Source organism: Uloborus diversus, chromosome 1 (genome assembly GCF_026930045.1).
Source record: "Uloborus diversus isolate 005 chromosome 1, Udiv.v.3.1, whole genome shotgun sequence".
NCBI lineage: Eukaryota > Metazoa > Arthropoda > Arachnida > Araneae > Uloboridae > Uloborus > Uloborus diversus.
The window spans coordinates 52,551,991-52,574,181 of record NC_072731.1 but is presented as its reverse complement, the minus strand read 5'-3'; the positions used below and the strand labels follow the sequence as shown (position 1 = coordinate 52,574,181).

Sequence of the window (22,191 nt, the reverse complement as noted above, 5' to 3'; positions counted from 1 at the left end):
TTATTTTCTCCTTAAGCAGTACTATTTAGATGGAATAATATTTATAGAACCGTGTCTAACTATTCAGGATTTCCTCATCTACACTGCAGACAGGAGGATGACCGTCTGCGCCATCATTTACACCGTGTAAATGATTAAGAAAAAACTCAGTGCCATAAAAGCCCATGGGGGCCAAGGCCTACTGTGCCCATTGTGGCGTAGTGAAATGATTGTGTTGCGCGTCGCACAGTAACAAGTTTTCAAGGACTAAAAATTTATTTATACTCTCAGAGTTATATGCATAGGGGGATTTACGGGGGTGCAAGGGGGTGCGCCGCACCCCCAACATTTTTGGTCGGATTTTCAAAAAAAATATTAAATGAAATATATTTTATCAGGAGAAACTTTGAATTTCTCCTCAGGAATTTTGTAAAACAACTTATATTTATCTACAGCTACAATGCAAGTAAATTTACTTGAAAGCAAACCAAAAATACAATGATATGCAGTTTATTATGTGACTCGGTCACTACACACATCGCCAGCGAAATTGTGCTACGTATTAAGAAGAATTTTTATCTATTTAAAAAAGAAAGACAATGAATAATTACATGCATCAAATTAACACATTTCTTAAATGATTTATTATTCAGTGCTGTATTATAGAATTACTGTATGTATTCTGTAATTGGGTATTTATTGGAAAATCATTACAATTTTTTTTAATTTGAAACCATAGCTAATAAAGTCAAAAAATGTAACTATTATAATAATACACTTTCTCATAAACGATATAAACTGTTTAAAGTCAAGTCCTTACACATCATTCCAGCAAACAGTGCTAAAAAATCGCTCTGAAATCCATTAAAAAAACAGCATTTTTACTGTACATTTTTAAAGATTTCCGAAAGAATGCCCCCCTTCCCCAGACCCCCTGTTTGTCCTGGGAATACCCCCCAAGGCTGCCACTGAGTTCCTCTACTAAAAATAGTTGCTTTAGTAGCCGAAGAAAAATAGTTACCATATGCAGAAAATAGTTTCTAACAGAGACGTACCGAGTAGCACTTTGGCCTAGTACCGAGTACTCGGCCGAGTACCGAGTTACCGAGTACTCGGCCGAGTTACGAAGAACCAATTATGTTTTAAGAAGAACCACCGACACACATGTGATGAATTTTGAGTGTGATGAATTTTGAACTTATTGGAATAGTAGTATAGACTTCTTTGTCCATATAATAGTTTTTAAAACTAAATTCCTGCTGAAATTTAACTACGCATTATATAAACAATTTTGTTTGTGTCAAAAATTTTACAAAAAAATTAATTTTTAAAATTAAAAATAAATAAATGAAAGATATGATTAATCAAGTTGGAATTAAAACAAATTACAGTAAAATCCCTCTAATGCAAACACTAACTGGACAATTTTTTTGTCTGCAATAGAGAGGTGTCCGCAGGACAGGGGTTTAATAATGTTATTTGCATTGGAACTGGGGAATTGAAAATTGTCCGCATAAGAGGGGTGTCTGCCTTTGAAGGGTGTCCGTTAGGAGGGGTTTCACTGTATACCAATCAATTATAGTTCTAGTCCTCCAAACATAAATATTTTTTAAAGCAGATAAAACAAATGTGCAGGAACACTTCAGACACGTTTTTCTGCCCCCCCCCCCCCGTTACAAGGAACGTCTTTTTCAGTGCATAACATGTAAGCTAATGTAAAGACATTCGACAAAAAAATCCGACTTTTCACGGATGCCTTTAAATCCACGAGCTCCCATTTTGTGCATTGAAAAAGGTATTCCTTGTAATGCCAAAACACAAACACGTATCTGCAGTGTTCCTGCACTGTGCTTTTAACGTTGTTTCATTTCCTTTTATTTTTTAAGCAAATTTATTTTTATATTTTTTATAACTAATTTTTGTTTGTAGCAAAAATTCATTTTTAATGTAAAAATTCTGCATTTTCTATACTTACCTTTCTTGCATAATTTTTAATAAATAAGTTTTATTAACTTTGGGGACATTAAAATAAAGATTTATTCCATTGAAGCATTACAAACTTTTTTATTCTCAAAATTTAAATTTGACTTATAAATTTTAATTGTAAATGATTGCAGAATATAATGCTTGCTCTTTTTTTTTAATGTAAATTTTAGTATCTGTCTTGGACAATATTCAATTTTTTGCAACTACTCGGTATTGGCCGAGTATCTGATCAGAATTTGGCCGAGTACCGAGTACTCGGCAAATTGACCGAGTAGGCCAAGTGCCGAGTAGTTACCGAGTACTCGGTACGTCTCTAGTTTCTAAAATAGTCTCCCACCTATTAAAAAATATCATTTATGTCATATTAATGCAATGAAACTTCAATAAATAGACACCACTCACAGCAGTGGGATGGACCTATACGTGGAGCAAATTTTTCCTAAACAACCCTTGAAGAAGAAAACTTAAAAAAATATATTCCAAACTTTAGCCCAACTCTTTTGAATAAACACTAGAGAAATCAGTATTGACACATTCTGGTATAATTTTGCATTGTCTGACTGTTAATTAAATGCAACAGTAGAGGACTGACTGTATAAAAAGAGCTAAAAGCACCGCAATCGTGATATTTTTGATCGAGAGAAAATTAGCCATCGTTTTCAAAAAATGAATGCATAATACGGATACAAGAAAATAAAAACCGAAAAACAGTTTTTAAAAAAAGTAGTAATGGAAACAAACTTTTTACAGCGTTTGCAAAATCTAACCCTTTACAAAAATTGCAGTTGGAAAAACGATACATTAAAAAAAATCGCGATCGCAAAAACGAAACTTTTTGAACAAAAATATGAACATGATATTTCTGGTCGTGAATGTTTATTACATTTCATTTTCCCTCATTTTAAAACGATTTTTTCAAAAATTAAACACTGTAATACTTTTCCTCCTCTCCCCCCCCCCCCCAGGCGGTAAACTTATAGGCTGCTTTTCATTTTTTTAAACATATTTTTTTCTCCTAAGAGGAAAAAGAAAGGTACATTCAGTAAATTCAGTAAAATAGTCACCGTTTTTTACAATTGATTGCAAAATAGTCGTTCATGCCCATGTTTTGACTAGAATAGTCGCCCTAATAGCCACTGGCAACACTGTTCGTACCTCCCCCCCTACTTCGATATTGTTGCACCCCCAGAATTCACAGCCTAAATCCGCCTATGGTTATATGCATACACAAGTATTTACAATATTTACAGTCTTCTTCAAGAAAATGAGCATATATGATTTCTCAATAACCTTTTTGCCTCAAACGGAGGATTTTAAGAAATGGTATGCAGTTCACACTTTACAACTGAAGCGGCACGACAACAGTCGTGCCTCTGGAACAATTCCCAACTTTATAAAAAATTGCCCCCTACACCAGGTACGTGAGACCACAAGTCTTTCTACCTGATTCCTTACCACGGAGTCCTGACGTCGTCTCCACGATCCACCAAAAAATCTTCTTGGCACGAGAACCTAATAAGAGGCATGCCCTTGCCAATTTTCATTTTTTTAATTGGTGGACTTCTTGGCACTGCGATCGTAGCTAAGTCAGGAAGAGATTTGATTTGCTTGACCACAGGCACCTAAAAGTCTACACCCGACTACTGCACTCGGCATCATGGCACAAGATCACACGCGACCATGATAATTGGCCTTCAAAAGGTGCGACACCGCCAAAGGACCTACCGGTATCCCAGCCTATTCACTACTCAGACTGGACAGCGCCGACTGTCAATTTGGTGACCTTCCATGGTCGTCCAGCAGTAGAGACAAGTGGAAAGGTAACATCACACCATCTAAGTTTTTGAGACTGAGGACTGTGGGGTGCAGGGCAGATGTTCTGGTTAGATCAGTGGTTCCCAACATTTTTCCCCTCACGGCCCCCTTTTCACCAACTAAACAACATGCGACCCCCTATGTGTCCCCCACATATATACACTATATGACCAAAAGTATTGAGACACTTTCAAAAATTCACATTTTTAGGGATTTCTTGAGAAATTAAAGACCAATCGTTCTGTAATTTTTTTTCACATAAAAAGTATACTCTAGCTGTTATTTTGCCATAGCAATTAAGTCTGTTATTTATTTAGGAGACCAGCAACAAATTGAGGAAACAAAAATAGGTTTTTGATCATTTTTCATTGTAAAAAGTTGGGAATAAGCCATAATTTTCAGAAATTAGTTAAAAATCTATCAAAAATGTAATTTTATATTTTTGTGAAAGTATCTCTTATACCCGCGGAGATAAAAGCATTTCTTTCAAAAATGCAGAATTTTTTTGAGATTTTTGGCTCATATCTCATATCGTGCAGAGTTTTCTGTCAAACATTACTAAACTTTCAGAATATTTGACAACATATTAGAGAAACATAATAATAAAATTTGAAGTTAAAAAATTGAAAATTTAATGAGATATGAAATTTGATGAACATTTAAACCAATTAATTTTTCACTGTGCATGCGCGAAAAATAGCAATTTAAAATGTATATACTCCAAAGCTCAGACATATCCTACAACTCATAAAAAATTCCACCTCGATATTTTTAAAATTTAAAAAGTTATCAGCGATCCAGTGAGCCGAATTTTTATGATTCTTGGATAGGCGACGAATGGTAAGGGGTCGTTCGCAAACTGGCAATACTTTCCTGCTATCATTACAGAGTGATTCATGATAAGAATGGATTATTTGCGAACAATCCCTGGCGATTCCTCGTCTAGCCAAGAATTACTAAAATTCGGCTCATTAGATACAGGGTTCATACCCTCCAGGGAGAAAAAAATTTCAAGCACTTTTCAAGGCAAAAAAAAAAAAAAATTTTTCAAGGCAATATCATAAATTTGAACAAAAAATACTGTATGCAGATTTCATTTAATGCAAACATATAAATAATAGGCAATAATAAAAAATCAAAGGGAAACAAAATTGTTTTTTCAACAACAAGAAACTTTTTGATAAAAGATCTACTGTGTCGAAAGTTTTTCTGCATATGTCTAAAAAACTCGCTCGTAAAGAGGAGCAGGTCCCATGAGGTTTAATTTTGCAATCTTCACATTCAAAGAAGCAAATTTTATAGAATCTGCAAGCTAATAATTAAAAAACTTTCATGAATGCTTTTAACTTATGTGGAAAGAAACTAAAAATACCTAAGTTCAATGGAATAGCTAGAGAGGAAGTTTCGAAGTCCCCCTCCCCCCTCGGGTTTCTACATTTATTTCCAATACTGATAGTGGTTTATACATACATAAATGCAGTTAGGATCAAAAACACCACCCAGAAGGTAACTTCCGGTAGCACTATTAAGTTCAAAAATATTAGATGTTATAAGTATTCAAAGTATAAATCAATTACTCGTATGTACAGTTGTTCAGGCAATGGTACTTCAACTGTCCTCAAGTACATTTAAAATTTTGTATGAAAGAAAACATTTTATGTGAAAGTCCCCAGTCCAGTCTCCACACTTCAAAATTCGCAAAAGCTGCTCAAGAAGTGATAAATACACTGAATGTAAACTTGATTCTGCTTTTACTTGTAATAGCCAATAAATGTGCAAGTTCAGATTCATAGAGCCATATTTCCAAATTGAAAAGTTTCATAAGAAGTTGACATACATTATGACAAAAGTAATTATACTTTGGGAACAAATGGGACATTGTAGAAATTAGAATTTAAATTTAGAGAAGCGATAATGTTCAGGTCATGGGTGCAAGTTTGGTGATGTATTCAAGACGGAAAATATTTTCAGCCCCCCCCCCCCGGCATGCGTAATTAAGGAAAAAATTTATGTGTATAAATATTGTAGTTTTTTAATAATGCCTGTTTTTGAATCTGTGTTTGATTTGAATTTTAAGCCTTTAAATTGTAATATTTAAACATTTTAATATCATAATTCCAAAAAACCTAAAAACCACCAATAACGGGGGATCTGGGGGCTCTCCTCCAGACATTTTTTTTAAATTGAAGTCCAAAAAACGCAATGGTAGGCCATTTTGGTAAAGCTCAGGGAAAGGAGGGGTTCAGGGACTCTTACATCAATTATTTCAAACTGATAGTCCCAAAATCACAATATTGGGCGACCTTCCTTCAAAAATATTAGAGAAAGGGGGGGGGGGAGGGTGCGCCCTGGGCTATCCCCGACATTGGAGCTTTAAAAACAAAATTGTACTCCATCTTTCACACGTTTATACGTTTTTTGACTGCAATATCGAAAGGATGGAGTTCAAGAACCGTCCTTCGGCAATGTTTTGAAATTAAAGTTCCAGTTTTAGACGATGTTGGATAATGTTAGCGGTAAAAGCGTTCGCAGCTCCCCGCCATTAGTTTTTTGCCGATCATAAACATTTTTATTGCAGCAATAAAATCGCTTGGGACATAAGATTTTCACTTTTGCAATATAAATCAGTTCTGATCGGAAAGTCTACCCAAGATAGCGCCAACAAACCAGAAAAGAAGGAAAAGTTGGGGAATGTATGGGGCGACTAATGATAATGGACTAGCACCTTACAGTCTTCATTTGAAAAAGAATTCTTTTATAAGATAGGAGGTGGTGAAATTAGCAATAAAAAAAAAACTGCTGAAGTAGATATATTTTTTAAACCAGGTACACTTTCTAATATTCATTAATTAAAAAAAGAAATAGGAGAACTGAATCCTTACCCCAGGCAGGGCCCCCGAATCACATCCCTCTTAAGGTACTCAAATATAGCCTAAAGTAGCGTTTTAAATATTTCAGCATCAAAAAACTTTCGGAAGTGAACTCCCGAACCCCATTCCTCTGAGTTCACCACAAATGTCCTAAATTTGAATTTTTAAGGTTTCAGTTTCTAAATTTTTTTCTAGGAATAATACCCTCCTTATTTATAAACATGACTTATGACCATCTAAAAGTTTGCATACTTTATTTCGGAAATTTTTTGAAAGAAGCTTCCTATACCCTACCTATTAAGTCATCCAAAGACAGCTCAAAACAAAGCTCTTAAAATTTCAGAAACGGAAATATTTCGGGCCAGGCGGCGGAATACTCCCCCCCCCCCCCTCAATGTGTTTACTAAAGACTGCAAGTTTGTGTTTAAGATTTATTTTCCCATTGAAAGAGCAACTCCCCTACCCACATCGCCAAAGACATCCCAAAGTTTTAAAAATTCAATTTCTAAAATGTTTCGAGAAAGACCTCCCCCCCCCCCCCAACCGCTGAATTCCCTATCTCTTAACTCACTCAAAAATAGCCAAAATAGCATTTTAATACTTCAGCACGGAGAAATTTTTGGGGAAGAGAGCATCCAAACTCCTTCCCCTAAGTTCACTAAATTTGACATAAATTTGGGAATTCCCTCTTCTTAAGTCCTCCAAAGACGACCTAAAGATGAGTTCTGAATACTTCAGCTTTGAACATTTTTCGGGGAGGAGGGGGAATCGCGAACCCCAAGACGGTCTAAAGTTGCGCTTTTCAGACTCCAGTTTCGGAATTTCGCCTAAAGAGAGCCTCCCCCCCCCCCTTTAACATTGCTAAAGACAGCCTAAAAGTTTTAAGGCTTCAATTACAAACACTTTTCGGGAGAGGGTCCCAAATTCACTTTCTCTTAGGTCATTTAAGTCTAGCCTCAAAGAGTTTTTAATGCGTCAGCAACAAAACATTTTCAAGTTAGAACACCAAAACCATTTCTCATAAATTCACCAAAGATTGCCTAAATTAGTGGATTTAAGACTCCAGTTTTCTATTTTTTTTTAAAACATCCCTCTCCCCACTTCTACATAATGAAAGACAGCCTAAACATTTTTGACTTTTAAATTTTTTAGAGTTTGCAGAAGAGAAATCCCGAACCACTTCTAGCTTCAAAAATTGCTTTCAATTCAGTTTTTCAATATTTTATACTGCTGCCCTTGAGTAGCCCCCCCCCCTCTCTTAGATTGTCAAAGATATAAACGTTTTAAGACTTCAGTATCAAGGGTTAATTTGCAGACTTACCCTCTCTGCACACCAGCGTTTTTTCGCAAACTGGTGCTGCTGTCATTTTTCTCTTTCCTTTCTCTCTCGCCCTCCCCCCCCCATATATTTTAGCGAATGTTATATAGAATGACATTGGAATTCAATGGTTCCTCAAGTCTTTGTTAAATATGTAGGAACGGTTTTCAAACCAGCTTGAAATCCCCCTCCATCCCAATTCTTTCTAAAATTCCCGTTTTCATTAAAATCTTCAAAACCCCTGATAGTTCCCATTTTACCTGTTATGTGGACTCCGTTTGCTGCGGCGTAATTATTTCATCTTGTCAGCAATCACTCTCAATCGGTGATTCAGATTCAACTCGAAGACATTTTAAGAGCGCACATAATTTTCATTTCTGTGTGTAAAGTTTACAAAAGAAGAAAAAAAACCGCAAATGAAAAAAAAAATGAAAGGGTGATTGAAAATAGCAAGAGAAAAGGACTAGCAATAGAGATGATTATTTCGAAAAATCAGGGAGAATAGCGAGCAACACCTCCGAGCAGCACCTCCACCTCCGTCTGCAAATAACAGAAACCTTAAAAAAAAGTCAAATGGTGCAAGTCTAAAAGCCACTCATCCAAAAGCACGATGCAAGCAAAACAAGCCCATGGCCGAAAATGGAGAGAATGTTGATGTAAAGGAAAATGGAGAGAATGTCGATGTAAATTCAATTCATGGTTATGGAACAGTTCAGTAATTAAAGCATATTTTTCAAACACTCAATTTCTTTTTTTTTAAAGAAAAAAACTGAAAGAAAAGTCATCGCGCGAATTGCTTTCCGTCCCGACCTCCGTCTCGGAAATTTTGTCGAAGACGGAAATCCGTCCTGAGACGGAAGGTCTTGCACCCATGGTTCAGGTGTGATAGGGATTGCATAAAAAATCACCTGTAAGTTTCAAAGAGTAATCGGGAGAGGGAAGGAGGGTAATTTTTAAAACTAAGACCCTTATTACTTAAATATACATCTGTACAACAATTACTTTTGATATACATACAATACAAAAACAATTTATTAAGTCAACTAGGCCTGTTGATAACCAGCAACAGTCACTGGGCCTAGCTAGGCTGGTCCTAGTCAATTGATTAGTCCTCAATTAAGATCATTGACCCTCCTTAAGCTATCTACCCCTTTGCTGATTACATCCTCTTCTGATAAGTTGTTCCAAGAGCCCACAACCCAACAACAGTAGTAATTTTGAACATTTGAGGTAAAGGGGGGAAATCGGAAGTAGGGAGGTGAAAGCATAACGAACACTACTGGATTTCCAGTGAATAACCAAAACACAATCACCCTTGTTACATACCTTAATTATTTTAGCAGACATTAAAAAATGCAACTTTATAAAATTACATAATTCAATTTTTAAAATACAAACTTTAAGTTAAAATGTTAGGTCCTCAATTGTTTAAATTAAAAAAAAAATTCAAAAAATCTGTAATAACTGAAAATTAGCTAATGATAATTAAAATCAAAATTGCAAAATTAAATGAGCATATAAGTATTAAAACAAAACAAAAGTAATTATTTTTTTAGTTATTAAAAAAATAATATAAAGCAAGCTAATCTGATGTAGCATGTGTCAAAATAATTTCTAATTGCCAAAAATATAAAAATATTTACAAGATGGAAAAGGGTTGAAACCTCAAACAAGTGAAGCAAATTTTCGCGAATTGAGTTCAATGTTGGCATATTTCCCACGAAATAAATTTTATTTATTTTTTACTAAAAGTAAACATAAAATATGCTAATCTAAGGTAGCATATTTGAAAATAACATCTGATTAACCAAAATATTTGCAAGATGCAAAAAGATTGAAATTTCAAGCACGAGAAGCAATTTTCCGCAAAGTCTGAGAAAGTTCAACGTTGGCATGTTTTCCGTAAAATAAATTTTTTTTTTACCAAAATTAAACATAAAATATGTTAATCTGAGGTAGCATATGCAAAAATAACATTCGATTAGCCAAAATATTTAATATTTGCAGGATGCAAAAAGATTGAAATTTTAAACACGAGAAGCAATTTTCCGCTAAGTCTGAGAAAGTTCAACGTTGGCATGTTTTCTGTAAAATACATTTATTTTTTATTGAAATCCCAAACACCGAAGTAATTTTTGGCGATGCTGCAAATCAAACACATGTTCAGAAAATTGCATAAGTGCAATACTTTTTAAAAGTTTGAAGCACAATCCGACGATTTTTGAAAGAATTTAAGCACTAAGAAAATTTTTCAAGGTTTAAAAACTTTTTCAAGGTTTTCAAGCACTCGAAAATGAACTTCTTTTAAAGCACCCTTCAAGGTTTTTCAAGAGGGTATGAACCCTGAGATTGCTGATAACTTTTTAGATTTTACAGATATCAAGGTGGAATTTTTTTGTGAGATGTAGGATATACCCGGGCTTCCTATTATGAAGGTTATAAATTGCTATCTTTCACACATGTGCAGTGAAAAATTAATTGCTTTAAACATTCATATTTCATTAAATTTTCAATATTTTAACTTCAAATTTTATTATTATGTTTCTCTAATATGCTGTCAAGTATTCAGAAAGAGATACTTTCACGAAAATATAAAAATAAATTCTAGATAGGTCTTTTAACTTATTTCTGAAGTGTATAGCTTATTCTCAGCTATTTACAATGAAAAATGATCAAAAACCCTTTTTTGATTCCCCAATTTGTTGTCCGTTTCCTATATAAATAATAGACTTAATTTTTGTTCTGGAGAAAACCTTTTATGTAAAAAAAATTAGAGAGCAATTGGTCTTTTATTTCTCGAAAAATCCGTGAAAATGTGAATTTTTGAAAGTGTCCCCATGCTTTTGGTCATATAGTGTATGTGTGCGCGTGCGTACACACACATTTAACATAACTCAATGTGCTTGAGATATTATATTTTTGCGTGATGGGTGTAACATGCAATGATTGTAGAAACTGAAAAAAGATGGTCACTATATTGTGAACATGTATTCTGATACTTTCAAAATTCTTGCATTTTAGCAGTGGCGAATGCATTATTTGGTTTCTGGAGGAGCTCAAATCATAAAAAATCTTATATACTTTTAGTGTCTCTTATATATTTCTAGTGAGAGGCTAGGTTTTCGGTAGCGGGAGGGGGGGGGATACTAGCAAATGAGCAATCAAATTAAGGCAATTGCATTATATAAGCAGAGAAAGAGAATTAATAATATAAGTCTACAGTCGTAAGTCCAACATTTGCGAAGATATTCCCCAAAAAATGTTCGATATTACAGTTCTAAAATTGCAGTTTACACGATCTTTGGTGATGTTTGGAGGAGGAGAGGTTAGAGGATTTTTACGAGCTCGGAGCATGCAGAGACCCTGGTGAATGCAGGATTCGGTTTTTGGAGAAGCTGAGGCCATAAAAATCTTATACAGTCTTAGAGTCTCCAACTTTCATTGCAGTGAATGAAAGCATTACCTCTTAACAAGGCAGCCACAATATCAAAAAATTGGGGGGAGAGCGTTTGTCAGCCAATTAATTTTTATCAAGCGTATGTAGCGAGAAAGAGAGAACAGGATCTTTGCCTGGAGGAAGGGGAGGATGATGTCATTATTAGCATACACACAGTAAAATTATTGGAATTGCTTTATATAAGCGGAGAAAGAGAATTAGCAATATGAACCTACAGTTGTAAGTGCAGAATTCACGAAGATCCTCATCCTCAAACGGAAAATGTTCGAAATTATAGTTATAAAAATAGTTTGCATGAAAACTAGTAATGTTAAGAGGAGGAGAGGTTCAGAGACTTTTATAAATGGTTCAAGCTCAGAGACTTTTCATATGAAATTTCTTGAAATTGAAGTCCTAAAAAGGAAGTTTTACACGATTTTTAAGGATAGGGGAGGAGGAGGAGGATTGGCTATGCTCTCTATTTTTTTGAAAATGAAAAAGGATATGTCATAAATAAGCTCAGTTGCAGGTCATCTTTGTTGAAGTTAAGGGAAAAGAAGGGCTTAGGGAAACCCATCACAGGAGAATTTTTGAATATGAAGTCTTAAAATGCAATTAAAAGCCATCTTTGTAAACGTTAAAAGAAAGGTTTGGACTCTGAGTTTCTCCTCCGGAATTTTTTCAGAATTTGAAGTTCCAAAAACTTTTTGATGAGTTTTAATGATGTGAGGAGAGAGGATTTGGGTAACCCCCAAGGAAATTTTTGGAAGTTTAAACCCCAAAAACAGAATAGTAGATAATCTGTGACGACAAGGCAAAACGTTCAGAGACAAATCCGGAATTTTTTTGAAATTTAAATCCTAAAACTGAAATTGCATACCATCTTTAATTATATGAAGGGGGGGGGGAGCAGTAGACACTCCTCTAAAAATGTTTTTGAAATTAAAATCCTAAAAATCCATTTCTTGACTATTTTTGATGGTTAGAGGACGAGATGAGGTTCCGGGCTCTTTCCGGAATATTTCTAAAATTATATCCTGAAAACGCAAGTACAGGACATCTTTCAGAATAAAGATTGGGGTTTAGACCTTAGAGAACCTCTCATTGAAATAATTTGAAATTAAAGTTCCAAAAACGAAATTTTACCCGATTTTAGATGATGTTAGACGGAGGTGAATTCAAGATTCTTTGAGGAAATTTGTAGGGAAAGCCAATAAACCAAAATGAAAGATAATCTTAAAGAACGTTACGGGAACAGGTATTCTGGTTTCTGGTACAAGGGGGGGGGGGGGAGGGGGTGCTGCAACCCGAGGGCTCCTCTTCTGGATTCGCCACTGCGTTCGAGTCGTGATGCAACTCTAAAATGATACTATTTGTTCCCTACTTATTTTAATTTTCAAACTATGCAACAAAATTTTAAAGTCTTGGGATTATGTTGCGACGCCTTAAGAAATGCTTCGCCACCCCCTTAGGGGTCGCAGCCCACAGTTTAGGAACCAATGGGTTAGATGGTCAGCTGAACACGGAACTCCCACTGTTCAGATCTGAGTCAATAGTGCCTAGCCAGGGAATGGAACCCTGATCAGCAGTATGGAAGTGTGAAGCTGAGCCACTGGGTTTCATTATTTAAAATAACATTGAATTAAAATTGCAAAAGAATCTTAAATAATATTATTTATAGCTATAAATAATGCTGAGGAACACAGAACTATGTAAAATGTATAGCAAGGGTTATTGCATACCAAATCCAATTTTCTAAGCAATAAAACTACCTAGTGGTTTTTTTCCAAAGGAACAATTAATTTTGTCAGCCTTAACAGCAAACAATGTAAGTAGAAAGTAGATGCTTTATGAATAGGGAAAATCATATTTGAATTTCAAACAACAATTTATCCTTTTTAACTCCCAACACACAAAGCAAGGCATTTGTAAGTTTGACAAGTCTGTGTATATCTGTGGCACTCTAGTCCCTAAATGGATCGACCATTTTGAAAAAAAAAAAAAAATAATTGTTCGAAAGGAGAGTTGTTTGAGAGTATTCTTAGCTAGGTTGCGTCTTCAGATGACATTAATTAAGATATTAATTAAAAATCTCTAAAAATTTAGTACCAAAATATAGAGCAATTTTTTCTGTGTCTGATAGAATGTGTTTGGAACTTCCATATTACATTGAATTTGAACTTTAATATTTTTGAAGCACATTTTAAATACGGTGAAGCCTTTATTCACTTAATTGGTAACTAAATTCAATGTTAGTTGATAAGGAAAGAAAACGCAATGATTTAAATTTTTTATCTGTTGCCAGTTTCTATTTGTTAACAAATAAAATACTTGTAATTGATTTTTAACAGTATAAGGCTTTAAAAAGGATTTTCAATGTTCCCTCGATTCGACATCTGTGACTTCGGGTTTTTAAAATTTTTTAATTTTAGTTACTTGTTGTAGAATTTCTATTGATGCTTTATTTCTTTCAATAACAAACAAATATATTTTCTTTTCTTTAATTTGAAGATAACTCTCACTTATAGAAGCTTCAAATGCAAGTTAGCTTTCATAGAAACTTAATATGTCTTTTATTTAGACAAAATACTTAATGGCATCTATTTCATATGGGTTTTTTTCTGCAATATTTAAAATCATATTTGTCTGATAATTTAAATATTGAAAAATCTTGGCGAAAACAAAGGAAGTTATGATATCATTCTCTATAACCAGAAAAAATAATCCCTCTGTCATCTAGTGCTGACATAACGTAAAAAGGTTTACTGCAATTGAAAAAAGGTCAACTTACTGTTCTTTGAGCATTTTTTCATAAGCCATATGAACCATTGCAGCTTCTTCTTCTTCCGATTTTTGAGCAGAACAAGCTTCTTGAAAATCAGACCTGACAAGTTGATTCTTTTCTTTGTTGTGGCCATAATGATGCTCAACTGCAAGAATGGGGGAATAAGACAGAGGAGAAAAAAAGAGTAAAAACAGTTCTTTGAAACATTCTTAACAGTATCTCTACTATTTAATTATCCTTAACACGTTTAATTTTTCTCAGAATCTCTGTTTTGAGGTGCAGCAGTAAAAAATTGGCAGAATTGAAAGAAGCAACAATATGCTAACGGTACAATAAGAGCTATTTTTGAGAAAGCAAAATTAGATTTTATTTGCTTTCAGAAAAGGTAGATACTTTAGATACCACATTGGACAAGTTTCAAAAAATCTTCTTCTGGGGAAAAAAAACATTTGAATCAGTATTCGAATTTTATTTTGTTTCACAACAAACTCATTCAGTGCAGATCATGACACTTAGAATTTTTTTCCCTTACTGAAGCAAAATTTATTGTAAAGTACTAAGTTCAATAACAATTTATGCCTGTAACCTTTTTCTTATGTTTATTTTAAAGTATAATTTAAATTTTAAAGGCTAATTAACTTTGAAACGATCAAAAGAAGAAAAAAAAAGTTGAAAAAATTAAGAATTGGTTACTGTCCGGCTGTCACGAGAAAAGCCCCCGCCGAAATGTCTTGGCTTGTCCTTGCTATAACAAGGAGGCATGTCTCATTTTCTGAAGGGCAGATTAATGTTGGAAAAACCCATACAACTGCACAAAAGAGAGAGAACGAGTGGCGAAAAACCCCCTCCTGCTAACCCTTGCAGAAAATGAACAAAGTCCGTTTCTATGACAGTAGACGGGCTCAGACTTAACGGCGGGAGCTTTGCTCATGAAAGAGACAGTAGTAAATTTTACTTAAATGCATAGGCAAACCCATTTTTTGGTATTTAAAAAAGAAAATAAGGTTTACATTCACTGATATCTTTTGTTCTATCAAGCTTTCTGTAACAATTATAATAAAATAATTTCTGGGAATTGACAAGCTAATGTTCCGGATAACAGAATGTGACAAGGATAGCTAAGATAGAGTTGAATGACAAAATCCCAAAGACTTAGCTCTTTTCTGCAAAAAAAAAAAAAGTCTGCAACTGACTGACTATAACATTGGTCAACTTTTGACTGTTGATTCAGATTGCAACAATGTAAAGAAAGACAACTTTTTAAAAACACACTTCTTCCTTTAAAAAAAAAGTAATAAGCAGTTAATTAATAAAGAGTTACAGTTTTAAGGACAAAGTTAAAAGCACAACATTAAAAGAATAATGAGCAGAGAAAAAGACCAACATTCTGAAAAGTTATTTAAAAATGCTGTTGATTTCAAAACAAAATTGAAGAATAATTTTGCGGAACAAAATAGACTCAGCCCTCTCTTTTCTTTTCCTACAGCATGAGAATTGGGCAACTATCTACAACACGTGATTATTTCAAAAACTTTTTCAATACTTCATATTAAAATTCATAATGCAGAAACTTCAATACAACATCATAAATGATTGATATTACAGTAAAACACAAAGCTTACTTTCTTCTGTTTGAAGTTTGTAAGCCAAGACACTGTCTTCTCTGACTAGCCATTCACGACAAACTGTAATGCAAGAAAGAATATATATTAACTTAACTAGTGAATCATCCCAAAATTAAATTAAAAATTATGATGCATATGTTTTGAACTATTTCACTGCATAAATGTAATCAAAATTCAAGGTATGGAATTATGCTGTAAGAATAAGAAACCTTGTATCAAAACTGGCAAATTTCTTATCTGAAAGTTTTATTTTCCCAGGAATGAGAGTAGTCAGAGAGCAAAAAGAAGGGAATCCAAAATATAAAAAAAAAATCGTAAAAGGGATGATATCCAAAAAAATTTTGTGAAAGAGATGATATCCAAAACCGCATCGAAATAGAACCTGGAAGCCATGATACTCAAATGTTCAACAAAAAATGGCTAATTTACCAGTTTTGAAGGTAATACATATTGAATAAAGTCATAAGTAATACTTTTGTACAATTAGCTGCATTGTACCATTTCTTGCAAAAGTTTATTCCTAAATAAATCTAAATTTTGAAAAAGAGACAACAATTTCTAACCCCTGAGCCCTTGAACAATCCCACTGTTATTTGCATTTGAAAATCTTGATGTGCTGAAAAACAATATGAACCCGAAATGTTAAAGGATGTCACTTCTGCTCTATATCAGTACTCTACACTCTGAGGACTCCCGTACCAACTCCATGTGATTTAACTGGTTGAATGGGGCTCTGAAGACAGCTCAATTCTTTTTTTTTACCCAGAACAGTAGTTGAACAATGCATGAACAAATATAAAGTTTTTGGAAAAATAGTTTTTACTTTCAAATAGAGCATGGTTTATCTGATTCTTGCATTGATTTTCATATATTTACACTAAACATAGGCAACATAGGGAGAGGTAGGACAAAGGACTGCGGGGCACATTGGACCGGTTTCAATTATTTTAATGCTATTAATATTTTTTATTTTATTTTATGATCAACAAATAGCACCTATTATGGTCTTACAAATCCTATAATGAAATCATATGGTAAAGTTATATTGAACACATTTTATTCCAGAAAGTGTTTTTTCAGGGGTCCTGAGTAATTTTCAGAAAACTGTAACTTTACTTTTTTAAATGGTTTTCATCAATATTGCGGGGGAGGGAGGTGGGGGTGGGGAATTGTACTACTTTCTTAAAGTAAGTTCCTTTATAATTCGATATAATTGGCAATTTTTTCATTTTTTATCTAAAAGAAAAAAATTATGATATAACTTTTTCAGACCAAGAAGGTGGGATAGGTTGGTCCACTCTTTGTGGGGGACGTTGGATCCAATCAATCTACCCCAAATAATTTAAAAACTTTTTTTTGCACTTAAATCTCAATAATTATAACAATATTCTACAATTTTTCTTTTGATTTTTAAAAAATAACTGCATACTAACGGTGAATGTGCTTACTGCTGTTTTTAAATAAAGATAATTTATCAAAAAATCAATTTATTATGTTATAGTCATCTTTAAACTTAATATTTTTCACTCTACACACAACAGAAAATAAGGTAGTAACAAAATTTAATAGTATTTTTATCACTAAAATTATAAAAAATGTTGCTTGCGTTATGCAGTCCAACGTGCTTCTATATCTTTCTCTCAAGGCCAATGCACTGAAACTCAATTTACAGCAGGATTCACCAATAGAGACCATTCTGTATTCTGTAAAGTTGTTTATTTTATGTAGCTTGAATTTTCCTCTTACGCGATTCAGGGTATGTAAAATAAAAAACCATACAGTCATAGTAAGAAGCAGTCCTCTTTTGTGACCACCGTTTACTCCTTTGTCATTAAGTAATTAGCGTACTATGATCACGATTTCAAGAAGAAATCATTATTTTTTAGATTAATTTTGCATAAGATTAGGAAAAGACAGAAATTAAATGTGGAATTAAAAAAAAAAATTTCTTTGGTTTTTTTCCTTCATTTTTTTAAAAATTAATGTTAGTAGTTAAAAAAAAATTCTGCAGAGTAAAAAATTTTCTGCGAATGCCGTTTGTGCGTTCGTCTATATTATGCAAGACTGGCAATCACCCCGGCGGAATGAAATGAGGGAGCACCGTAAGGCGCCTCTCATTTCATGTAACATAGTATTTTATAGCGTATAATCCGCGGATTATCTGTTTAAAAAGTGCAAAGTTAATGAAGTGTGGATTATTTGCTGCCGCAGATTATCTGTGATATTTTTTTCAACACCAAAGCATTGAACCTTAATATTTACAGTAGGATTCACCGTACACTGCCTGAATGTGTTTATTTTACACTGCTTTAATGTTCTTTCGCTGCTTGTATGTTGTTGTATGTTGCTTATTTCACATTGCTTGAATGTTCCTCTTACGCGATTCAGGCCATGTAAAATAAACAACAACACAGTGAAGGAGGAAGCCTTCATTTGCACAAGATTAGCCTGTTTGCTCCTTTGTCTTGACTATTTGTTTTTCAAGTAATTAGCGTACTATAATCACGATTTCAAGAAGAAATAATTATTTTTTTAGATTATATTTCAGATTAATTTTGATTATATCTTCAAAGCAATTACTTTTTCACGTTTTAGTTTCGTCGTTCCATTAGTATGTTAAATCCAAACTTTACTTGTTTTACATTGTATTATTCGAAGATTATACAAAGCTTTTTTTTCTTCAGTTCAATTTTAGGACCTGCGGATTATAGTCCACCCGCGGGGACTGTCTTTGATTGATTTAAAAAAAAAAATAGATTGAAATCAATTCCTTTTTCTCCCTGCAAGTTTTGAAATTAAAGTTTCAAAAACGTAATTTTAGACAAACTTTGAAGATTTCATGGGAAGGAGGATCTGGAGCCCTTTCCTTTAAAATTTTACAAAATTATGGCCCAAGAAACTTAAGCAATGTTCAATATTCAGAGGCTATACTTACATGTTTGTGTTGCTTAAAAAACACATTGCTTGTGATATTAAAGAAAGGTGGTATGGGGATCCTTGCCCAAATATTTTCTGAAACTCAAGTCTTAAAAATGCAATTGTGAGGACATATTTTGTAATATTAAGGCCAGCAATTTCTCAAAATTAAAGCTCCAAAAATGCAATACTAAGTGATTTTTGATGTTATTGAGCACTTAGGTTTTCCCCTCAAACTTACGAAAAATTGATGCAAACAAATGACATCTTTGTTTTTTACATATATGAAAGCCTTGACACAAGTAAAGCCAAAAAACTCTTGAAAAGAATCATTGGATTAGTCCAGATCCAAACTTAATTTTGATGTAATTTACTTCTATAAAAATATTTTCTATTTTTAATCAAGAAATTATTTATTAGTGTTCTTATTTTGATCACTGTGAGTAACTAGTTCAGTTTTAAGTGCTTGTTTTTTATTTTATGGGGTAAAATTTTACAAGATATATATTTGGATTTTTAACATTTTTATTTTTCAAAAAGTTTTTGGAGTATTAATGTATAGTAAATATTAAGAAAAGATTCTTTGGATGTATTTTAATTTGTATTATCCATAGTCTTCTGATTGTTTTCTTTAAAAAATGCAAGTATAATGCATTCACGTGTATGATGCACTGATGTTATAATGAACTTGATTTTTCTGTGTGTAAGGGGGGGGGCAGGGAACTTTCGCCCCAGGCGGCGTCAACTATTCAGACGGCCCATAGCAGCAGTTCTCAACTTGGGGGCCGCAGTCCCTTGGGAGGTATGGAAAAATTTCAAGGGGGTGGGTGTGAGGATATAAAAGAAAAAAGAAAACAAACAATGATTTATTCAGTTTTGTGGTTATATGTGAAATATGAAAAAACTGTTTTCTCATTATTGTTGTAAAAGTAACTGATGGTGCATGTCAGCTACATCTGATGAAAGATTGCCCCAAAATCTTTAATTTGTTTCTTTGTGTTTGAATTCATATGCTCTATAGTTGGGGCAAACCTAACCTGGCAGCATCGTTATGCTGTAATTAGGGCCTGTGCCGACTTCATAATGTTGCCAGACTATATGTTCAAAATAAAGTTTTATGTAGTAATGTTAAATTTTGTGTGAAATATATATATATATATATATATATATATATAATCTGGATTTTTACTTATTTCTCTTCTGTGATTATTACTCTTATTTTGTGCACACTAAGTTTTAAAAACCGAATCGCATATTTCCTTTGACCCAAAAGTGCCCATATAGGGAAACGGCGGGGGGGGGGGGGGGGGGGGGGGGTCAAGCTCCCTTAGAAATGAGAACTTCCTTGTTTTCAGTGCTTTATTCTTTGCAAAAATGTATGAAAATTTCTTTCCCAGCCATTAATGAATAAGTTATTAAAAATGTAAAATTTTAATGTCTCCAATCCACTATAATATTAAAATCTGTTCGTGTCCGTCTGTCTGTCTGTCAGAAGATCGATCTTCTCGAGAACCGCTGCGAATCGAGAGTCGAACGAGATACTGATCAATTCAAAATTTTCCAAAGAAAACAATAGGACCAAACTCGTAATTGTACGACTTTAATTAGCAGAGACATTAATTAAAACGTTAATTAATATAATGTTATTCAAGAATTTGTATTTCTTTCCTGTTGCCATTTCGCACATAGGTAAGCAAATAAAATTCTGAAAATTGTTTTAAAAGAGATTTTTTTTTGGCTGCTGTCCAAATCTTAAAACAACGTTTCCATCTAGAATTTTATTTTAAATAAGTTTAAAATTGGTTGCTCTATTCGGATATAGCCCTTATTTTATCGTCTATCCTTTTTTTATTTTTTACATTCAACGTTCTTAACTCTTTTCAGCATATGAAAAATGTTTCTTTAGTAATGTTTATTGATTGTAGTGTAAGTTTATCATTCACCGACCTCATATTTTGTTACATTTATGATGTGCGACTAATTATGTTTATTTTGTTGGACTTTTTACTGTCACATGGGTGAGTTTTTGAATTGTAATAACTCTCTTTTTCCTTCCTGTTTCTCTTTTTGAAATACAGTTTGTATCGTTAAAAGAACACGTTAAATTAAGATTGTTTGCATTTCTTTAAGTGAAACAAAGTTTAACAAAAAATATTGATTTTAAGGATTTTAACTAAAGCTTGATTGGAATCTGATGACTTGATAATTAATTAATGCCTATTGGTATTTAGTAAGTGGTGGTGCTTTAGTTTCACGTAACTAGCCAAAAAGTGTGTGTCATTTTATGTAAAAAGCTGATTGTAATTGTACATAAATATTTCAGATATAGTCTATCAGATTTAATTCAGTTTAAAGTGAGCACAGATTATAGTTGATAATGTATATATTTTCATCTTTTGTGCTAATTGAAAATACTCATAACTTGTATCATTGATTACTATGATTAACGTTTAAGAGATTTTTGCCAAAAATATGCTCTTACTGGTGTTTTGCAAATCTTGCAATATGCGTATTTATTTATTCCTCAGCGCTTTAGAAACTGATGTCAGAGTAATACAAAAACACAAATTGGACATCTCTTTCATTTTTTAAGTAGCCCGTGCAACGTCGGGCACGCAGCTAGTATGTACTGAAATTGGTTTCCATGGGAAAAATATTCTGCTAAACCATGGGGATTAAGAGAGGAAAAGTGACCCTAGAAAGCAAAAGCATAAATGTAGTACTCTGGGGTCAATCCAAGTTTTTACTTTTAGGGTCACATTTTGTGAAAAAAAAAACTATTTTTTGGGTATCTTTCATTTGCATATTTTTTGAGAAAAAAATACTGTTATCCTATAGAGCAGCGATTTTCAAGCGATGGTTGGGCAAACCGGCATCGGTTCTCAAGAGATTTTTGCTCGTTCATGTTTAAAAAAGTCCTTTCTCAAAAAGGAACCACCATGATAATAGAAAACAATTGAATAAAAACATTTGTTTATTAAATAAAAACAAAAACCCCCGACTGTGTAAAAACCAAAAAAACTATAAAAAAAGCCCAGTAGTTTAGAATGTTATTAAGTACTACGGAATAACTACCCCGTTGAAATAGTTTTATAACCGTACACAGATAAGACAAATCATAAATTCAAAAGCAGAATAGAAGGATCAACAGTCAAGGCCCATTCCTTTCTGATTCAGAGAAACCCGTAAAATTTGAATGGGCCTCGACTGTTGATCCTTCTATTCTGCTTTTGAATTTATGATTTGTCTTATCTGTGTACGGTTATAAAACTATTTCAACGGGGTATTTATTCCGTAGTACTTAATAACATTCTAAACTACTGGGCTTATACATTTTTCTTTTTAGTTTTTTTGGTTTTTACGCAGTCAGGTTTTTTGTTTTTATTTAATAATTTTTTATTTGACACTTTTTAGTTAATTTTTATTGACTTAGTTATTATGATTATGATACCGTACATTTC

At 33.4% G+C, this 22,191-nt stretch overlaps 1 protein-coding gene across 1 annotated transcript in view; it reads right to left on the bottom strand.

Annotated features, from left to right (window-relative positions):
• Positions 1-22,191, bottom strand: part of LOC129234572 (coiled-coil domain-containing protein 50-like) — a 43,835-nt gene that overhangs the window by 14,348 nt on the left and 7,296 nt on the right. Inside the window, exons 2-3 of the mRNA XM_054868594.1 lie at positions 15,812-15,874; positions 14,196-14,334 (exon numbers count right to left, since the gene is read on the bottom strand). Of these exons, the coding sequence (XP_054724569.1) occupies positions 14,196-14,334; positions 15,812-15,874 (202 nt within the window). The remainder of the gene's footprint in view (positions 1-14,195; positions 14,335-15,811; positions 15,875-22,191) is intronic.